Source organism: Panulirus ornatus, chromosome 7 (assembly GCF_036320965.1).
Source record: "Panulirus ornatus isolate Po-2019 chromosome 7, ASM3632096v1, whole genome shotgun sequence".
NCBI classification, from domain to species: Eukaryota; Metazoa; Arthropoda; class Malacostraca; order Decapoda; family Palinuridae; genus Panulirus; species Panulirus ornatus.
In genome coordinates, this window is record NC_092230.1 from 36,035,573 (window position 1) to 36,055,791 (window position 20,219).

Sequence of the window (20,219 nt, forward strand, 5' to 3'; positions counted from 1 at the left end):
TCATGCTGAATCGCTGTACCTGTTTATAGCTACCACTAATGGACATTGCATCACTGTATGAAGTATAGTGATGGTGGTATTAGGTTTTGGCTGAGGATGTATGGTGAGTGGTAGGTGCCTCTCTGGGGGGCGGGAGGGGGGGAGGGGGGACCATCCAAACGTGCCGCCCTGACGCATGCCCCGCCCACCCATGACGTCATCAGTGGTTCAATATGGCGGTGAGTAAGTGATACTATGCCCGACAGTCTCTATGTTCTGTTCAAATTTCTCAAGTATGGCAACTCAAAAGCCTGTAGAATGGGTATCAGCGCTAATGATAAGATTCGAAGAACAGGTGAGTGGCAAATGATCAATGTAATGAGCTCGTGGAATGCCTGTCCAATACTAGTAGACAACTTGTGTTTTGTTTTGATAGAATGAATGGGATTGGGAGGGAGCTATTGATCGCCGACTCTGGCTGTATGAATGAACGCATCTCCTTTTTTGAGTACTTTATTTATCATATCCATTGGGTCGCCTTTGAAGAGACGACTTACTGTGGGGTATAAGTAGCATTGCTCAGTTAAGATGAGGGTGAGAATGATGTTAGAGGGAGATGATGTGCGCGTGTGTTGGAGTAGTACCAGTTAGCCCTGCCATAGGCACTACCACTTATTATAAGTTGCCTCGTGCTTCTCGACTCTGTACAGCATATTGAGCTTTGTTTTTACAAAGCGTATTCTATTTTGTGAAATACCTTTAGTTTTTCATAGTTGTTACCTAAGGGTTTGGGTATAGGAGCCTTGGTGTGGTGTAGAGGGAGGTATGTGGTAGTGTTGTATATAGCCAGAGCTTCCAGTGACTGCTGAATGATGTTTAAGACTAGAATTAAAGTCTGTCATCGCGTGGTATTGGCCGGTATTATGAGCACTTACAACAGTAGGGAAATTAGTACATATGGCATTGTCATTTATTTTGTTTGGGTGTCTTCATTTGGAGTTAGGAAACAGGGAAGGATTGTTGGTATGGTAAGATCCATTTTAACAATGTATTTCTGTTATCTGTGAGAATTAAAAAAATTTATTTTTCAGTGTTTGAGTAGTGTTTATATAATAGGATAGAGTAACAGTTTAATGCCGGTCTGTATCGTTGTTAACTTTGGATGTTCGTTGATTTTGTATGGTATAAGTGTAGGGTTTTAAAAAGCAATAACAGCTTCAGAGTATGAATTCGAGCATAAGATAAAGTAGAAGTTTAGTTCAGCTCAGCACTGATATTAGCTTTCTATGTGGGTGGAGTGATATTGCTTTAGAGACAACAGTATCAGTTGCAGAACTTGATTTTGAGTTTAATGTACCCAGTGCTAATAAATAGGGTAATTCAGTAGTCATATGTCAGTGAAAATGTTGACTAACCAGAGTAGAAGTGTTTAATGCTTACATGAAGAATCGACTAAATCTCTGTAATCCTCACCAACCTCCCTTGCAGTCAACTTTTATCTTAATGTTCACTATTCTAATTGAAATATACCAGTCACATCCATGATCGAAGACCACACAAATTGTGCCAAATGTTAAAAAAACATAATGCAGCAAGTGACCATATCATATTAATGAAAAAAAATGTTGTGAAATATGGACTTTACAGCTTGACATATGTTATATAGTCATCTAGCTCTGTTTTTTTTCTGCTTCTTGCAGGAGAACAATACTTCTACAAGTTTTGATGATATTTATGTATGTTAATGTCTTCTTAACATGGGATTGCTATTCCCCAGATTGGAATTGGTCCAAGAATAAAAACCCTATTGAAGAAAAATTAGATATTACTCTAAAGTATAAGAATACATGAAAATGAAAATAAGGAGCATCCTTTGGAATATGAGTAATTAGGACCATATGTAGAAGTTTTGATTATTTGAGTAGCAACTCGTAACTGGCACTACAATTTTCATAATAGATCATCAGACCTGTGCAGATAAGTGAAGTGGTCCCAGCCAGGCTTTATAGGAACAAAACTTTTCAAGCTGCTTTATTAGTAATCATCAAACCTATAAGTTGCTCATCTGGCATGAAAACTGGAGGAATTCTTCTCACAAAGGGCATAAATCTTCCTAGGATCAAAGGAAAGTTCATGAGAAGAACACAGCTTTTTGCTCCACCATTGTTCTCTCTCCCTCTCTCATCAAATTGAAGGTATAGAGGAAAATATGTTAAATCAGAAAGCCTCTCAACAGCGAAGGTACATAGTTGTCAAGTCTTCAAAAATTTCATGGAACATAACTAAGATAAATCAGAAATATATGACAATCCAGCCTGGAAGCTAGAATGATTATTCTTTGTACATCCAGGAGAAATTAGAAATATGCATGGGACAACAACAGAAACATTTAAGAAAATACCTGACATATGGTTGAAAATCACAGATGAACTAAAAATCAATAATTTTGTAATGCAGGTGGCAGCTGAGAAGACTAGTCTTATATGTCAAGAAAGATGTGCAATGAGCACTTCGCACTAACCTTGCCATTTCGGCTAGATCTTATTGTAGGTACTTGGATGGCTGTATTGTTCAGTAACATTGCATTACTTCACAGATTACTCCTGAAAGACCTTACTGATCATAGGAAACCTGATATTACTTGTGTAATTAAAAGTTATATGATTTATACTGGATATTTATTAGCTAATGAGATATTACTTTGGAGCTATGGGCATCAGTTTTTTTTTCCCTTACCCTTTTATTTGAATTCTGTGTTTGAAATTACAGGATTAAGATTTACATATCTTTTTGAATTCCTAAAGAAAACTGTTTAATTATATTGTAATGTAACAAAATGTACTTAAGTAATGAAAGTAGTCTCTTACAAAAATGAAATTACATTATATGCACAAGTTGGCTCATTTTCTATGATTACCATTACTGGAAAGTTATCAATTTATGAATTGCAATTTCTGTTAGGAATAAAATATAGCATGTTAATTGATTTTCAATCATAACACTGTATGCAGCTTTTCTCATAATACTTTTTTACATTTTTTTTTTACTTCTATTTGAAAATTATAGTAACGCCTATGCTAATCAGCACAATTTCGAATGGAAAATGAAATATTATTTACTTTGATGTAGGTGTAACTTTTATCCATGTCACATGAGTTTTTCCAGTATTCCTCAAAGCAACAAATATCATCATGAGTTATGTGTTTTTCCTCTACACTCAAGAAAACTCCAGAAATCTGTGGATTCCCAGACAATTAGAAATGAGCATTGTGTTTGGTGGATGAGCCTTTTACAGAATAAGCTGGTTGCAGTCAGTTCAGAGGCAGACATCTGAATTCACTTACAATTTCACTCTAATATATACCAAGAGTTCTATAACCAATTAAAATCATCAAGGATCCTCAGTGCCACTTTGTCTCAATGTATTCAGTGCTTCCAAAGCTGTGATCTCCATGACTGTGTCTGTATGGCTGGCTTTCACTTCCAGATAATTACAAAAGTCCTCTTAAATGTCAGGGAAAGTGTACAGAATAAGAAGAGAGACTTAATAAAGTAATAATTCACATAGATCTGCACTAGAAAGTAGACTTGTGCAAAAGGACTAACACATGTTAACAATTTCAATTTATTTTCAGTAAATCCTACACCGTATTCTCAAGTTAAACAAAGCTAGTCATAATCTTCAGGACTTGTGTGTACAATACTAGGTGCCCTACATATTGATGTTTCTTGACCTGCAGGGGTACTTGTGGTATACTTTATGTTTAATCTTTGCTACATAGCTAGGAGTATGTGTCAGTACTTCCTGACATTTTCTTTTTCAATCACTCTCACAAAGCCAGATTTGATTAATGGGAAAGTAGACTCTCAAGTGCAGTAAATGTCAGTATATTCTGACCTCCCAGTTCTTATAAACTAAGAACCAGGATTATATTAGTTGGATGGTTTTCTCACTTTGGGGGCAATGGTGCTATGTCTTCTGGTTCTAACTTTTCATTGGGTTCTTACACCACTGGTCCAATAGTTTCAAAAGAAAATATGTGGACCATTATCTCATCACCGCCACTGCTCTGTAAGGTTCTGTCCACTTTACACTTAATTCCCTTCAAGTTTCAGGCATGGGAAATTCATTTTTTACCTATAGTAAGTCACCTTTCACTATCAGGTTCTTTTCTTTTCAGCCAGCATTGTATATTTTGTTATTTTTAAAGTAATTTGTTGAATAGTATCATGGATTTTTTTTCTTGTCTTCATTACTCAACAATTATAACAAAGCACTAACTTGTCAGGCTGCACATCTTGAAAAGAATGCAGTTGGGTTGTTCACTTAGCAGTTTATATGTTGCAGTGTTCAACTGTATTTGTAACAGTTTCAGATATTTCAGCCGTCTCATGGGGTGTCCTTACGCAAATTACATAACATTCATTGTTCTAGGCATGTATTGTGGTAAACTTTAAGGGTCATAAGGTGGTTGTAGCCCTTGTTAGTGTTAACCTGAGAACATAATTTTCTAATCTGGCAGGCTGTAAACTCTCCATCATTGTCTGTAATAGCTGCTTGAGGTACAGTATACCAAAACCACACTGATGATGGTAAAAGTTAGAACAGACTTCCATACTCTTCTTAATGGATAAAATTTTATAAATCTGCTTTAACAGTCCAAGGGTCATCTTATAACAATAACCCAGAGTTCTGTTACACGTGTCACTAATCTTTTGTCCTTCATATTTGTTCATCAATTCCCCAATTAGTGAGGCAGCACCAAGAAAAGATGAAGGAAAGGCCTCATTAGCTCACATTCATTCTCTTTGTCATGTGTAATGCACTGAATCCACAGCCTCTTTCCATAACTAGGCCTCATAGACTTTTCCATAGTTTGCCCCAGCTGCTTCATATGCCTTGGATCAGTCCACTGACAGAACATCACTCCAGATCACTTTATTCCATGTATGCCTTTCACATTCTTGCATGTTCAGGCTTGAGCACTCAAAATTTACTCTTCTGACATCCATCTCCAATTTGGTTTCCCACTTCTCCTTCTCCAAGTCTGACTCTTACATCCTCTTTGTTAACCTCTCTCCTGTCATTCTCATTTTATATCCAAACTATTTCAGCACACCCTCTTCATCTCTCTCAGCCACACTTGTCTTACCACACCTTTTTCTTACCCCATCATATGTTGTGTGATGATTGATGGGGAGATATCCTCATGAATATACTTTATTTTAGGGGAAAGAAATGGCAAATGGTGTCTAAATCTCCCTTCAAGCAAGTGATCTCTCAAATGCTGGAACTCTGCCTTAGGTAGAAAAATGGTTTTTCATCCTTCAGAACCTTATTTTAAACTTATGCAGGATTACACTTATTATTTGATGGCACAGGCAACTGAAGATGGACATGTATATAGCATGTATGGATCTGGAGAAGGCATATCATGGGTTTTTCATCCTTCAGAACCTTATTTTAAACTTATGCAGGTATTATATTTATTATTTGATGGCACAGGCAACTGAAGATGGACTTGTATATGGCATTTATGAATCTGGAGAAGGCATATTATGGAATTGATAGAAATGCTTTGTGGATTGTATGATGTGGGAGCTAAGCTGCTAGAAGCAGTGGGAAGTTTTTATCAAGGGTGCAAGGCATGTGTACAAGTAGGAAGAGAGGAGAGTGATTGGTTCCCAGTGAAGGTTGGTATGTGGCAGGGGTGTGTGATGTCCCTATGGTTGTTCAATTTGTTTATGGATGGGGTGATTAGGGAGGTAACTGCAAGAGTTTTAGAGAGGGGTTAGTACGCTGTCTGTTGGGGATGAGAGGGCCTGGGAAGTGAGTCAGTTGTTGTTTGCGGATGATACAGCTCTGGTGGCTGATTCGAGTGAGAAACTGCAGAAGTTGGGGACTGAGTTTAGAAAAGTGTGTGAAAGGAGAAAGTTGAGAGTAAATATAGATAAGAGCAAGGTTATTAGGTTCAGTAAGGTTGAGGGACAAGTTAATTGGGATGTAAGTTTGAACGGAGAAAAGTGTTTTAGATACCTTGGAGTGCGAAGTGATAGGGTCAGGGAGAATGGTTTGGTAAACAGAGAGGAGGTAGTGAAAACCTTGCAAAAGTTGAAAGCCAGCAAGGTGGTGGGTTTGGATGGTATTGCAGTGGAATTTATTAAAAAAGGGGTGACTTTGTTGTTGACTGGGTGAGGATATTCAGTGTATGTAGGGTTCATTGTGTAATTCCTGAAGATTGGCGGAATGCATGCATAGTGCCATTGTACAAAGGCAAAGGGGATAAAGATGAGTGTTCAAATTAGAGGTATAAGTTAGTTTAGTATTCTTGGGAAATTATATAGGAGGGTATAGATTGAGAGGGTGAAGGCATGTACAGAGTATCAGATTGGGTAAGAGCAGTGTGGTTTTAGAAGTGGTAGAGGATGTGTGGATCAGATGTTTGCTTTGAAGAATGTATGTGAGAAATACTTTGAAAAACAAATGGATTTGTATGTAGCATTTATGGATCTGGAGAAGGCATATGATAGAGTTGATAGAGATGCTCTGTGGAAGGTATTAAGAGTGTATGGTGTGGGAGGCAAGTTGTTAGAAGCAGTGAAAAGTTTTTATCAAGGATGTAAGGCATGTGTACAAGTAGAAAGTGAGGAAAGTGATTGGTTCCCAGTGAATGTCAGTTTGCGGGAGGGGTGCATGATGTCTCCATGGTTGTTAATTTGTTTATGAATGGGGTTAGCGAGGTGAATACAAGAGTTTTGGAGAGAGGGGCAACTATGCAGTCTGTTGCGGATGAGAGGTCTTGGGAAGTGAGTCAGATGTTGTTCGCTGATGATACAGCGCTGGTGACTGATTCGGGTGAGAAGCTGAAGCTGCAGAAGCAGGTGACTAAGTTTGGTAAAATGTGTGAAAGAAGAAAGCTGAGAGTAAATGTGAATAATAGTAATGTTATTAGGTCCAGTAGGGTTGAGGGACAAGTCAATTAGGAGGTAAGTTTGAATGGAGAAAAACTGGAGGAAGAGAAGTGTTTTAGATATCTGGGAGTGGATTTGGCAGCGGATGGACCCATGGAAGCATAAGTGAGTCACAGGGTTGGGGAAGGGGCGAAGATTCTGGGATCGTTGAAGAATGTCTGGAAGGCGAGAACATTATCTCATAAAGCAAAAATGGGTATATTTGAAGGAATTGTGGTTCCAACAATGTTATATGGTTGTGAGGCATGGGCTATACATAGGGTTGTGCAGAGGAGGGTGGATGTTTGAGGATAATATGTGGTGTGAGGTGGTTTGATCGAGTAAGTAAAGAAAGAGTAAGAGAGATGTTTGGTAATAAAATGGGTGTGGTTGAGAGAGCAGAAGAGGGTGTTTTGAAGTGGTTTGGTCACATGGAGAGAATGAGTGAGGAAAGATTGACAAAGAGGATATATGTGTCAGAGGTGGAGGGAACGAGAAGTGAGGGACCAAATTGGAGGTGGAGAGATGGAGTGAAAAAGATTTTGAGTGATCGGGGCCTGAACATGCAGGAGGGTGAAAGGCGGGCAAGGAATAGAGTGAATTGGAACAATGTGGTATACCGGGGTCGATGTGCTGTCAATGGATTGAACCAGGGCATGTGAAGAGTCTGGGGTAAACCATGGAAAGTTGTGTGGGGCCTGGATGTGGAAAGGGAGCTGTGGTTTTGGTGCATTATTACATGACAGCTAGAGACTGAGTGTGAACGAATGTGGCCTTTGTTGTATTTTCATAGCGCTACCTTGCACACATGAGGGGGGAGGGGGTTGTTATTCCATGTGTGGGGAGGTGGCAATGAGAATGAATAAGGCAGACAGTATGAATTATGTATATGTGTATATATATGTATATGTCTGTGTGTGTATATATATGTATACATTGAGATGTATAGGTATGTATATTTGCGTGTGTGGACGTGTATGTATATACATGTGTATGTGGGTGGGTTGGGCCATTCTTTTGTCTGTTTCCTTTTGCTACCTTGCTAACGCGGGAGACAGCGACAAAGCAAAATATATATATATATTTAATGTGTGGTGGGGTGGTGGCAGAAATGGATGAAGGCAGCATGTATGAATATGTACATGTGTGTATATGTATATGTCTGTGTATGTATATGTATGTATACATTGAAATGTATATGTATGTATATGACTTTGTGTGTGCATTTATGTATATACATGTGTATGTGGGTGGGTTGGGCCATTCTTTTGTCTGTTTCCTTGCACTACCTTGCTAACATGGGAGACAGCGACAAAGTATAATAAAAAAATGATATATATATTTCATTCATATTTACTGTTTCCCGTGTTAGCGAAGTCGCATTATGAACAGGTGATTGTGACAAATATGTTGATGAACAGACAAATGTATTGATATCACGGGCCGGATTTGAACCCTGGGCCCCTAGGGTGTCTCGGTATCTCTGTTACACAAAGGTTATAAGACACACATAAAAATGTTAGAAGTCTAGTGTGTGTGTCTTTTAACCTTTGTGTGGCAGAGATAGCCAGATGTCCTGCTGAAGCGTCGAATCCAACCCGTGGTATATGTATACATAAGTATATGTATGTGAATAAGAGAGATGGTCAAAGGGCATTATTGGATTATGTATTAATTGATAGGCTTGCAGAAGAGAGACTTTTGGGTGTTAATGTCCTGAGAGGGGCATCTGGAGGGATGTCTGATCACTGTCTTGTGGTGAAGGCAAAGATTTGTAGAGGTTTTCAAAAAAGAAGAGAGAATTTTGGGGAGAAGAGAGTGATGAAAGTAAGTGAGCTTGGAAAGGAGACTTGTGTGAGGAAGTACAAGGAGAGATTGAGTGTAGAATGGCAAAAGGTGAGGGGAGTGAGTGAGGAATAGGATGTATTTAGGGAAGTAGTGATGGCATGTGCAAAAGATGCATGTGGCATGGGAAATGTGGGAGATGGGCAGATTAGAATGGGTAGTGAGTGGTGGGATGAAGTAAAGTTGTTACTGAAAGAGAAAATAGAGGTGTTTGAATGATACTTACAAGGAAGGTGTGTAAATGATTGGGAGTTGTATAAAAGAAAGTGGCAGAAGGTCAGGGGGAAGGTGCAAGGGTTCAAAATGAGAACAAATGGGAACATCGGTGAAGGGAGGAAGTAATAACAGGTTGTGTTGAAGTAGGAAGGAGATGGAGTGAGTATTTTGAAGGTTTGTTAAATGTGTTTGATGGTAGAGTGGCAGATAAAGGGTGTTTTGGTTGAGGTGGTGTGCGAAGTGAGAGGGTCAGGGGGAATGGTTGGGTTAAGAGAGAAGTGGTAGTGAAAGTTTTGCAGAAGATGAAATATGGCAAGGAGGCGGGTTTGGATAGTATTACAGTAGAATTTATAAAGAAAGGGGGTGACTGTGTTGTTGATTGGTTGGTAAGGATATTCAATGTATGGATCATGGTGAAGTGCCTGAGGATTGGCAAAATGCATGCATAATGCCATTGTACAAAGGCAAAGGGGAGAAAGGTGTGTTCAAACTACAGAGGCATAAGTTTGTTGAGTATTCCTGGGAAATTACATGGGAGGGTATTGATTGAGTGGGTGAAGGCACGTGCAGAGCATCTGTTTAGGAAGAGCAGTGTGGTTTCAGAAGTGGTAAAGGATGTGTGGATCAGGTGTTGGCAGTGAAGAATGTATGTGAGAAATATTTAGAAAACAGATGGATTTGTAGGTACCATTTATGGATCTGGAGAAGGCATATGATAGTGTTGATAGATATGCTTTGTGGAAGGTCTTAAGAGTATATGGTGTGGGAGGTAAGATGCTAGAAGCAGTGAAAAGTTTTTACCAAGGATTTACAAGTAGGAAGAGGGGAGAGTGATTTGTTCCCAGTGAAGGTTGGTTTGTGGCAGGGGTATGTGATGTCCCCATGGTTGTTTGATTTGTTTATGGAATGAGGTGGTTAGGGAGTGTTAGAGAGAGGGGCGAGTATGCAGTCTGTTGAGGATGAGAGGGCCTGGGAAGTGAGTCAGTTTTTGTTCGCTGATGATATAGTTCTAGTGGCAGATTTGGGTGAGAAACTGCAGAAGTTGGTGGCTTAGTTTGGAAAAGTGTGTGAAAAGAGAAAGTTGAGACAAAATGTGAATAAGAGCGAGGTTATTAGGTTCAGTAAGGTTGAGGGACAAGTTAATTGGGATTTAAGTTTGAATGGAGAAAAATTGGTGGAAGTGAAGTGTTTTAGATATCTGGGAGTGGATTTAGTAGCGTATGGAACCATGGAAGTGGAAGTGAGTTACAGAGTGGGGAGAGGGTGAAGGTATTGCTAGCAAAGAAGAATGTGTGGAAGGAAAGAACATTATCTCGAAGAGCAAAAATGGGTATGTTTGAAGGAATAGTAGTTCCAATATTATGTGGTTGCGAGGCATGGGCTATTGATAGGGTTGCACGGAATAGGGTGTATGTATTGGAAATGAAATGTTTGAGGACAATATGTGGTGTGAGGTGGTTTCATTGAGTAAGTAATGAAAGGGTAAGAGAGACACGTGGAAATAAGAAGAGGATGGTGAGTAAGTAATGAAAGGGTAAGAGAGATGTGCTGAGTTTGGAAAAGTGTGTGAAAAGAGAAAGTTGAGACAAAATGTGAATAAGAGCGAGGTTATTAGGTTCAGTAAGGTTGAGGGACAAGTTAATTGGGATTTAAGTTGGAATGGAGAAAAATTGGTGGAAGTGAAGTGTTTTAGATATCTGGGAGTGGATTTAGTAGCGTATGGAACCATGGAAGTGGAAGTGAGTTACAGAGTGGGGAGAGGGTGAAGGTATTGCTAGCAAAGAAGAATGTGTGGAAGGAAAGAACATTATCTCGAAGAGCAAAAATGGGTATGTTTGAAGGAATAGTAGTTCCAATATTATGTGGTTGCGAGGCATGGGCTATTGATAAGGTTGCACGGAATAGGGTGTATGTATTGGAAATGAAATGTTTGAGGACAATATGTGGTGTGAGGTGGTTTCATTGAGTAAGTAATGAAAGGGTAAGAGAGACACGTGGAAATAAGAAGAGGATGGTGAGTAAGTAATGAAAGGGTAAGAGAGATGTGTGGAAATAAGAAGAGGATGGCTGAGAGAGAAGAGGGTGTTGAAATGATTTGGACACATGGAGAGAATGAGTGAGGAAAGGTTGATAGAGAGGATAAATGTATCAGATGTGGGAGACTAAATTGGAGGTGGAAGGATGGAGTGAAAAAAGATTTTTAGAGATAGGGGACTGAACATACAGGAAGGTGGATGCTATTTCATGTATGGCAGGCAGGCAACGGGAATGGATGAAGGCAGCAAGTATGAATGTGTGTATATCTGTGTATGTTTATGTATATATACATTGAAATGTATAGGTATGTATGTATATGTACATGTATGGGTATTTATTTATATACACATGTATGTGGGTGGGTTGGGCCATTCCTCGTCTGTTTTCCCTGCGCTACCTCATTGATGTGGGAGACGGCAATTAAGTATGATAAATATATGCATGTGCCTGTATATGTATGTATATACGTTGATATGTATATGTGTGTGTGTGGGTGTTTATGTAGATATATGTTTATATGAGTATATGGTGTGGGAGGCAAGTTGTTAGAAGCAGTGAAAAGTTTTTATCGAGGATGTAAGGCATGTGTACGTGTAGGAAGAGAGGAAAGTGATTGGTTCTCAGTGAATGTAGGTTTGCGGCAGGGGTGTGTGATGTCTCCATGGTTGTTTAATTTGTTTATGGATGGGGTTGTTAGGGAGGTAAATGCAAGAGTCCTGGAAAGAGGGGCAAGTATGAAGTCTGTTGGGGATGAGAGAGCTTGGGAAGTGAGTCAGTTGTTGTTCGCTGATGATACAGCGCTGGTGGCTGATTCATGTGAGAAACTGCAGAAGCTGGTGACTGAGTTTGGTAAAGTGTGTGGAAGAAGAAAGTTAAGAGTAAATGTGAATAAGAGCAAGGTTATTAGGTACAGTAGGGTTGAGGGTCAAGTCAATTGGGAGGTGAGTTTGAATGGAGAAAAACTGGAGGAAGTGAAGTGTTTTAGATATCTGGGAGTGGATCTGTCAGCGGATGGAACCATGGAAGCGGAAGTGGATCATAGGGTGGGGGAGGGGGCGAAAATTTTGGGAGCCTTGAAAAATGTGTGGAAGTCGAGAACATTATCCCGGAAAGCAAAAATGGGTATGTTTGAAGGAATAGTGGTTCCAACAATGTTGTATGGTTGCGAGGCGTGGGCTATGGATAGAGTTGTGCGCAGGAGGATGGATGTGCTGGAAATGAGATGTTTGAGGACAATGTGTGGTGTGAGGTGGTTTGATCGAGTAAGTAACGTAAGGGTAAGAGAGATGTGTGGAAATAAAAAGAGCGTGGTTGAGAGAGCAGAAGAGGGTGTTTTGAAATGGTTTGGGCACATGGAGAGAATGAGTGAGGAAAGATTGACCAAGAGGATATATGTGTCGGAGGTGGAGGGAACGAGGAGAAGAGGGAGACCAAATTGGAGGTGGAAAGATGGAGTGAAAAAGATTTTGTGTGATCGGGGCCTGAACATGCAGGAGGGTGTAAGGAGGGCAAGGAATAGAGTGAATTGGAGCGATGTGGTATACAGGGGTTGACGTGCTGTCAGTGGAGTGAATCAAGGCATGTGAAGCGTCTGGGGTAAACCATGGAAAGCTGTGTAGGTATGTATATTTGCGTGTGTGGACGTGTGTATGTACATGTGTATGGGGGGGGGGTTGGGCCATTTCTTTCTTCTGTTTCCTTGCGCTACCTCGCAAACGCGGGAGACAGCGACAAAGTATTAAAGAAAAAAAAAAAAAAAAAAAAATGAGTAATGGGTCCATTTTTCGTCTGTTTCCTTGCGCTACCTTGCTAACGCGGGAGACAGCGACAAAGTGAAATAAATAAATAGATAAATTTTTTTTTTTTTTTTTTTTTGCTTTGACGCTGTCTCCCACGTTTGCGAGGTAGCGCAAGGAAACAGACGAAAGAAATGGCCCAACCCACCCCCATACACATGTATATACATACGTCCACACATGCAAATATACATACCTACACAGCTTTCCATGGTTTACCCCAGACGCTTCACATGCCCTGGGCAAGAGAAGAAAGATCATGAGAGGCAAGTGTTTTGGGAGCAGCTGAATGAGTGTGTTAGTGGTTTTGATGCACGAGACCGGGTTATAGTGATGGGTGATTTGAATGCAAAGGTGAGTAATGTGGCAGTTGAGGGAATAATTGGTATACATGGGGTGTTCAATTTTGTAAATGGAAATGGTGAAGAGCTTGTAGATGTATGTGCTGAAAAAGGACTGGTGATTGGGAATACCTGTTTAAAAAGTGAGATATACATAAGTATACGTATGTAAGTAGGAGAGATGGCCAGAGAGCGTTATTGGGTTACGTGTTAATTGACAGGCGTGCGAAAGAGAGACTTTTGGATGTTAATGTGCTGAGAGGTGCAACTGGAGGGATGTCTGATCATTATCTTGTGGAGGCTAAGGTGAAGATTTGTATGGGTTTTCAGAAAAGAAGAGTGAATGTTGGGGTGAAGAGGGTGGTGAGAGTAAGTGAGCTTGGGAAGGAGACTTGTGTGAGGAAGTACCAGGAGAGACTGAGTACAGAATGGAAAAAGGTGAGAAAAATGGAAGTAAGGGGAGTGGGGGAGGAATGGGATGTATTTAGGGAATCAGTGATGGATTGCACAAAAGATGCTTGTGGCATGAGAAGAGTGGGAGATGGGTTGATTAGAAAGGGTAGTGAGTGGTGGGATGAAGAAGTAAGATTATTAGTGAAAGAGAAGAGAGAGGCATTTGGACGATTTTTGCAGGGAAAAAATGCAATTGAGTGGGAGATGTATAAAAGAAAGAGACAGGAGGTCAAGAGATAGGTGCAAGAGGTGAAAAAGAGGGCAAATGAGAGTTGGGGTGAGAGAGTATCATTAAATTTTAGGGAGAATAAAAAGATGTTCTGGAAGGAGGTAAATAAAGTGCGTAAGACAAGGGAGCAAATGGGAACTTCATTGAAGGGCGCAAATGGGGAGGTGATAACAAGTAGTGGTGATGTGAGAAGGAGATGGAGTGAGTATTTTGAAGGTTTGTTGAATGTGTTTGATGATAGAGTGGCAGATATAGGGTGTTTTGGTCGAGGTGGTGTGCAAAGTGAGAGGGTTAGGGAAAATGATTTGGTAAACAGATAAGAGGTAGTAAAAGCTTTGCGGAAGATGAAAGCCGGCAAGGCAGCAGGTTTGGATGGTATTGCAGTGGAATTTATTAAAAAAGGGGGTGACTGTATTGTTGACTGGTTGGTAAGGTTATTTAATGTATGTATGACTCATGGTGAGGTGCCTGAGGATTGGCGGAATGCGTGCATAGTGCCATTGTACAAAGGCAAAGGGGATAAGTGTGAGTGCTCAAATTACAGAGGTATAAATTTGTTGAGTATTCCTGGTAAATCATATGGGAGGGTATTGATTGAGAGGGTGAAGGCATGTACAGAGCATCAGATTGGGGAAAAGCAGTGTGGTTTCAGAAGTGGTAGAGGATGTGTGGATCAGGTGTTTGCTTTGAAGAATGTATGTGAGAAATACTTAGAAAAGCAAATGGATTTGTATGTAGCATTTATGGATCTGGAGAAGGCATATGATAGAGTTGATAGAGATGCTCTGTGGAAGGTATTAAGAATATATGGAGTGGGAGGCAAGTTGTTAGAAGCAGTGAAAAGTCTTTATCGAGGATGTAAGGCATGTGTACGTGTAGGAAGAGAGGAAAGTGATTGGTTCTCAGTGAATGTAAGTTTGCGGCAGGGGTGTTTGATGTCTCCATGGTTGTTTAATTTGTTTATGGTTGGGGCTGTTAGGGAGGTGAATGCAAGAGTTTTGGAAAGAGGGGCAAGTATGAAGTCTGTTGTGGATGAGAGAGCTTGGGAAGTGAGTCAGTTGTTGTTCACTGATGGTACAGCGCTGGTGGCTGATTCATGTGAGAAAGTGCAGAAGCTGGTGACTGAGTTTGGTAAAGTGTGTGAAAGAAGAAAGTTAAGAGTAAATGTGAATGAGAGCAAGGTTATTAGGTACAGTAGGGTTGAGGGTCAAGTCAATTGGGAGGTAAGTTTGAATGGAGAAAAACTGGAGGAAGTAAAGTGTTTTAGATATCTGGGAGTGGATCTGGCAGTGGATGGAACCATGGAAGCGGAAATGAATAATAGGGTGGGGGAGGGGGCGAAAATTCTGGGAGCCTTGAAGAATGTGTGGAAGTCGAGAACATTATCTCGGAAAGCAAAAATGGGTATGTTTGAAGGAATAGTAGTTCCAACAATGTTGTATGGTTGCGAGGCATGGGCTATGGATAGAGTTGTGCGCAGGAGGGTGGATGTGCTGGAAATGAGATGTTTGAGGACAATGTGTGGTGTGAGGTGGTTTGATCGAGTAAGTAATGTAAGGGTAAGAGAGATGTGTGGAAATAAAAAGAGTGTGGTTGAGAGAGCAGAAGAGGGTGTTTTGAAATGGTTTGGGCACATGGAGAGAATGAGTGAGGAAAGATTGAGCAAGAGGATATATGTGTCGGAGGTGGAGGGAACGAGGAGAAGTGGGAGACCAAATTGGAGGTGGAAAGATGGAGTGAAAAAGATTTTGTGTGATCGGGGCCTGAACATGCAGGAGGGTGAAAGGAGGGCAAGGAATAGAGTAAATTGGATCGATGTAGTATACCGGGGTTGACGTGCTGTCAGTGGATTGAATCAGGGCATGTGAAGCGTCTGGGGTAAACCATGGAAAGTTGTGTGGGGCCTGGATGTTGAAAGGGAGATGTGGTTTCGGGCATTATTGCGTGGCAGCTAGAGACTGAGTGTGAATGAATGGGGCCTTTGTTGTCTTTTCCTAGTGCTACCTCGCACACATGAGGAGGGAGGGGGAAGGTATTCCATGTGTGGCGAGGTGGCGATGGGAGTGAATGGGGGCAGACAGTGTGAATTGTGTGCATGGGTATATATGTATGTCTGTGTATGTATATATATGTGTACATTGAGATGTATAGGTATGTATATTTGTGTGTGTGGACGTGTGTGTGTATACATTGTGCATGGGGGTGGGTTGGGCCATTTCTTTCGTCTGTTTCCTTGCGCTACCTCGCAAACGCGGGAGACAGCGACAAAGCAAAATAAATAAATAGATAATATATATATATATATATACGTGTGTGTGTGTGCATGTGTGTGTGTGTGTGTATGAGTGGATGGGCCATTTCTTCTTCAGTTTCGTGACACCACCTCGCTGATGTGGAAAAGAGTGATTAAGTATGATATAACAATGTAATAGACACACACACACACACACACACCCTATCCTGAGCCAGGTACCCATTTTAGTGACCAGTCTCAAAGGGTGGATGAACAACTGGGTTGACTGTGGCCTAACTGCCACAACCAGTATTGAAACCTATGTGCATCACCATGGGTAGCAATTGAATGCGTCATGGTCAGGAATGCCAACTGCTACACTGTAGAGGACCATAGAAGATAAGTGTATGCTGTCTTTATTGGTTTTGAAGGTGTTACTGGACTCCATGTGCATGGGGTGACACTGAGTGAAAACAAGAACCTTTGGCGAGGTTTTATCATTTGGAGTACAGTCTTGTCAAAGAACATCTCTTTCCAAAGGACCCTACATTTTCTGCTACTGGAAATAGCACAGCTTTGGGCTGCAATATGGAGTGAAGGTAACAGAAACGGATTAAGTTGTAATTCATTTTGGTCTCTATGGAAGACTTATTAGTGCTGCTAAAAGCTTGAACAATGTAAGTACTTGTGTGAGAATGTGTATTTGTGTTAGTGTAAGGTTTGAAATTTGTGTTGGAATGCATAAGGATTGAGAGTGAAATATGCTGATTGTGGTGCACAGCTAGACCATGGGAGTATGAGAATGGAAGTTACCACAGTTGCTTAATGGAGGTGAGTTGGACATAATGATGGGCCATTAATGATGTGTTAGAGGAGTGTGTTAGAATGGGTGAGTAGGTAGGCCACTAATGTGTTTAGAGAAGTGTGTTAGAACAAGTGAGTAGGAACAAGACTTTTGGTTTTAAAAGTGATGGATAGTTGGCAGTGTCTCATCAGTTTGAATGGAGAAGAGTTAGAAGTTTAGTTGTTTAGTCTAGTTGTTTGAGGGTGATGATCAATGTTCCTGGAAAAGATAAAGTTGAGAGTAGAATCAGGCAAGGAAGAAGAAGTGAAGATGCTTCAAAGGTTCAGATGAATAGGACACTTTTAAGAGTTGAATGTGTAGGAATCATACATTGTGGAGTTGTTTTGAATGGATATGAAACATCAGTTTTCCTTGGTTCAAATAGCTGAAATATCAGTTGAGATGTAACTAAATTGGATTGGAGAATATAGAGAGAATGATTGTTGAGATTGATGTGTAAAGAAATTGTTTTAAAGATTCATAGATGAAATTCTTTGTAAATGGTATCTGTATACTATTACAGATTGATGAAGATAATTGGTTGTATTGTTGAAAGAGATAAACAGCTGTAATAAGTGCTTTATTCAAATCAAGAGGTATTTCATTTGAAGATGTTATGAGAATAACTTAGACATGTGCATTAGGTGCATTTTGTTTGTGAGGAGTTTGAATTGAGATGTTACTGTCAGTGAATTAACTTTGGTGTGAGAAATTAAGATTTGCTTTAACCAGTTTGAAAGTGTTGTTTTTTTTTTTTTATCTTATTCTAAAGATGAAGATGTGTGAGTGAACAGATGTTAGACAGGTAAATAAGTAATGATTGAAGACAAGGAGAGGGATAGATGTGATAAATAAGCTCTTGCCTGCCAAGGATATTTCATATGATGACTGTAGAGAATTGATTTCTGATTGTATGGCATGAAGGGATTTTAGGTCACCTTTAGAAAGTAGAAACACTTTTCTTCTACCCTCATCATCCATATTTGTGTCCACATAAGCATCACTTAAGTTTTAGATATTAGTTTATTTGTCGGCCACTATTTGTTGTATGATCATGTGAAATCTTGTATAGATGTATTTTGAGAAGCATTTCAGCATTCCACCAAAACTAGGTCACCCTGATTTACACTTCATGTCTAAAAGGTGAACTTCGTAATTGTGAGTTTCCCTGTGTTTTCACCTGAGGATGAAAGGGAGAATCATAATGCAAGCTCTACCGTATTGTAAATATTTATATTTGTAAGTAAGGTAAATAGGTATGAAGTCTTCTGTATTTTGTGGAAAATTTGGTTCATCATGCACTTTGTATGTTTGTTGAATACATATATGAATGTTTTTTAAGGTTTCGTGCTCTTGATCCTCTTAACGTTTATAAGAATTAAGTTAAGAGAGTGTATTACATTAATTTAGAAAAGATATTACAGTGTATTACATTAATTTGGAAAGATGCTTAAGAAGAATTTGAAAGAAAAATTGGTTAGGAATGTGTCATTTAATATTACGACACATGTAATATAACTCATATTTACATTTCAGTTGCCATATCGGACAGGCCCCCAAACACAACATTCAAGATTTAACGTAGAGCAGAACAAGGAGTGCCTCATCCAGATCAGCAGATACAAGTTCTCCTTAGTCATTTCGGGCCTTTACAAGATCCTACAGAAAGTTAATGAGATGGTATGTGGTAAGGGAAATAGGTTTGGGATGATGGTGAGGGATTAGTAGGGAGACAAGATGGTTGAAGTGATGGTGAATGTGACTGGGATTTTGATGTTGCTGGATGATAAGGGATAGCGGAGTTTGTTAGGGTAGGCCTAACCATATTTTGTACTACTGTGTATGCCTGTATCCACCTCTTTTTTGCTTATATTGTCCTCATGACTTATAAAGTATTATTGTTATCATAATCTCTGGTATTGTTATGATTAGTTATAATGATGATGATAGTAATGATAATGACAATAATAATGGTGATAATAATGACAGTGATAATAATTTATTTTTCATACTTGATCACCATTTCTCAGTGCCAGAAACAATTGAAGAAAGCCCACTTCCACACATTTGTTGAATGTGTTGGATGATAGAGTGGCAGATATAGGGTGTTTTGGTTGAGGTGGTGTGCAAAGTGAGAGGGTTAGGGAAAATGATTTGGTAAACAGGGAAGAGGTAGTAAAAGCTTTGCGGAAGATGAAAGCCGGCAAAATAGCGGGTTTGGATGGTATTGCAGTGGAATTTATTTAAAAAGGGGGTGACTGTATAGTTGACTGGTTGGTAATGTTATTTAATGTATGTATGACTCATGGTGTGGTGCCTGAGGATTGGCGGAATGCTTGCATAGTGCCATTGTACAAAGGCAAAGGGGATAAAAGTGAGTGCTTATATTACAGAGGTATAGGTTTGTTCAGTATTCCTGGGAAATTATATGGGAGGGTATTGATTGAGAGGGTGAAAGCATGTACAGAGCATCAGATTGGGGAAGAGCAGTGTGGTTTCAGAAGTGGTAGAGGATGTGTGGATCAGGTGTTTGCTGTGAAGAATGTATGTGAGAAATACTTGAAAAGCAAATGGATTTGTATGTAGCATTTATGGAGAAGACTTATGATAGAGTTGATGGAGATGCTCTGTGGAAGGTATTAAGAATATTTGGTGTGGGAGGCAAGTTGTTAGAAGCAGTGAAAAGTTTTTATCGAGGATGTAAGGCATGTGTACGTGTAGGAAGAGAGGAAAGTGATTAGTTCTCAGTGAATGTTGGTTTGTGGGAGGGGTGCATTATGTCTCCATGGTTGTTTGATTTGTTTATGAATGGGGTTGTGGCCTTTGTTGTCTTTTCCTAGTGCTACCTCGCGCACACTGAGGGGGGAGGGGGCTGTTATTTCATGTTATACCACACATCTCTGTTACCCTGTTCTTACTTACTTGATCAAACCACCTCACACCACATATTGTCCTCAAACATCTCATTTCCAGCACATCCACCCTCCTCCGCACAACTCTATCCATAGCCCACTCCTCGCAACCATATAACATTGTTGGAACCACTATACCTTCAAACATACCCATTTTTGATTTCCGCGATAATGTTCTCGACCAAAACACCCTATATCTGCCACTCTATCATCAAACACATTCAACAAAAATTCAAAATACTCACTCCATCTCCTTCTCACATCACCACCACTTATTATCACCTCACCATTAGTCCTCTTCACTGAAATTCCCATTTGTTCCCTTGTCTTATGCACTTTATTTACCTCCTTCCAAAACATCTTTTTATTCTCCCTAAAATTTA

The 20,219-nt window shown here is 39.9% G+C and overlaps 1 protein-coding gene across 1 annotated transcript in view; it reads left to right on the forward strand.

The window, feature by feature from the left end:
• The first annotated feature begins 201 nt into the window (after positions 1 to 201).
• Positions 202 to 20,219, forward strand: part of Nf1 (neurofibromin 1) — a 1,160,697-nt gene continuing 1,140,679 nt past the window's right edge. Inside the window, exons 1-2 of the mRNA XM_071663491.1 lie at positions 202 to 334; positions 18,461 to 18,604. Coding sequence (XP_071519592.1) covers positions 251 to 334; positions 18,461 to 18,604 — 228 coding nt within the window. The 5' untranslated portion in view covers positions 202 to 250. The remainder of the gene's footprint in view (positions 335 to 18,460; positions 18,605 to 20,219) is intronic.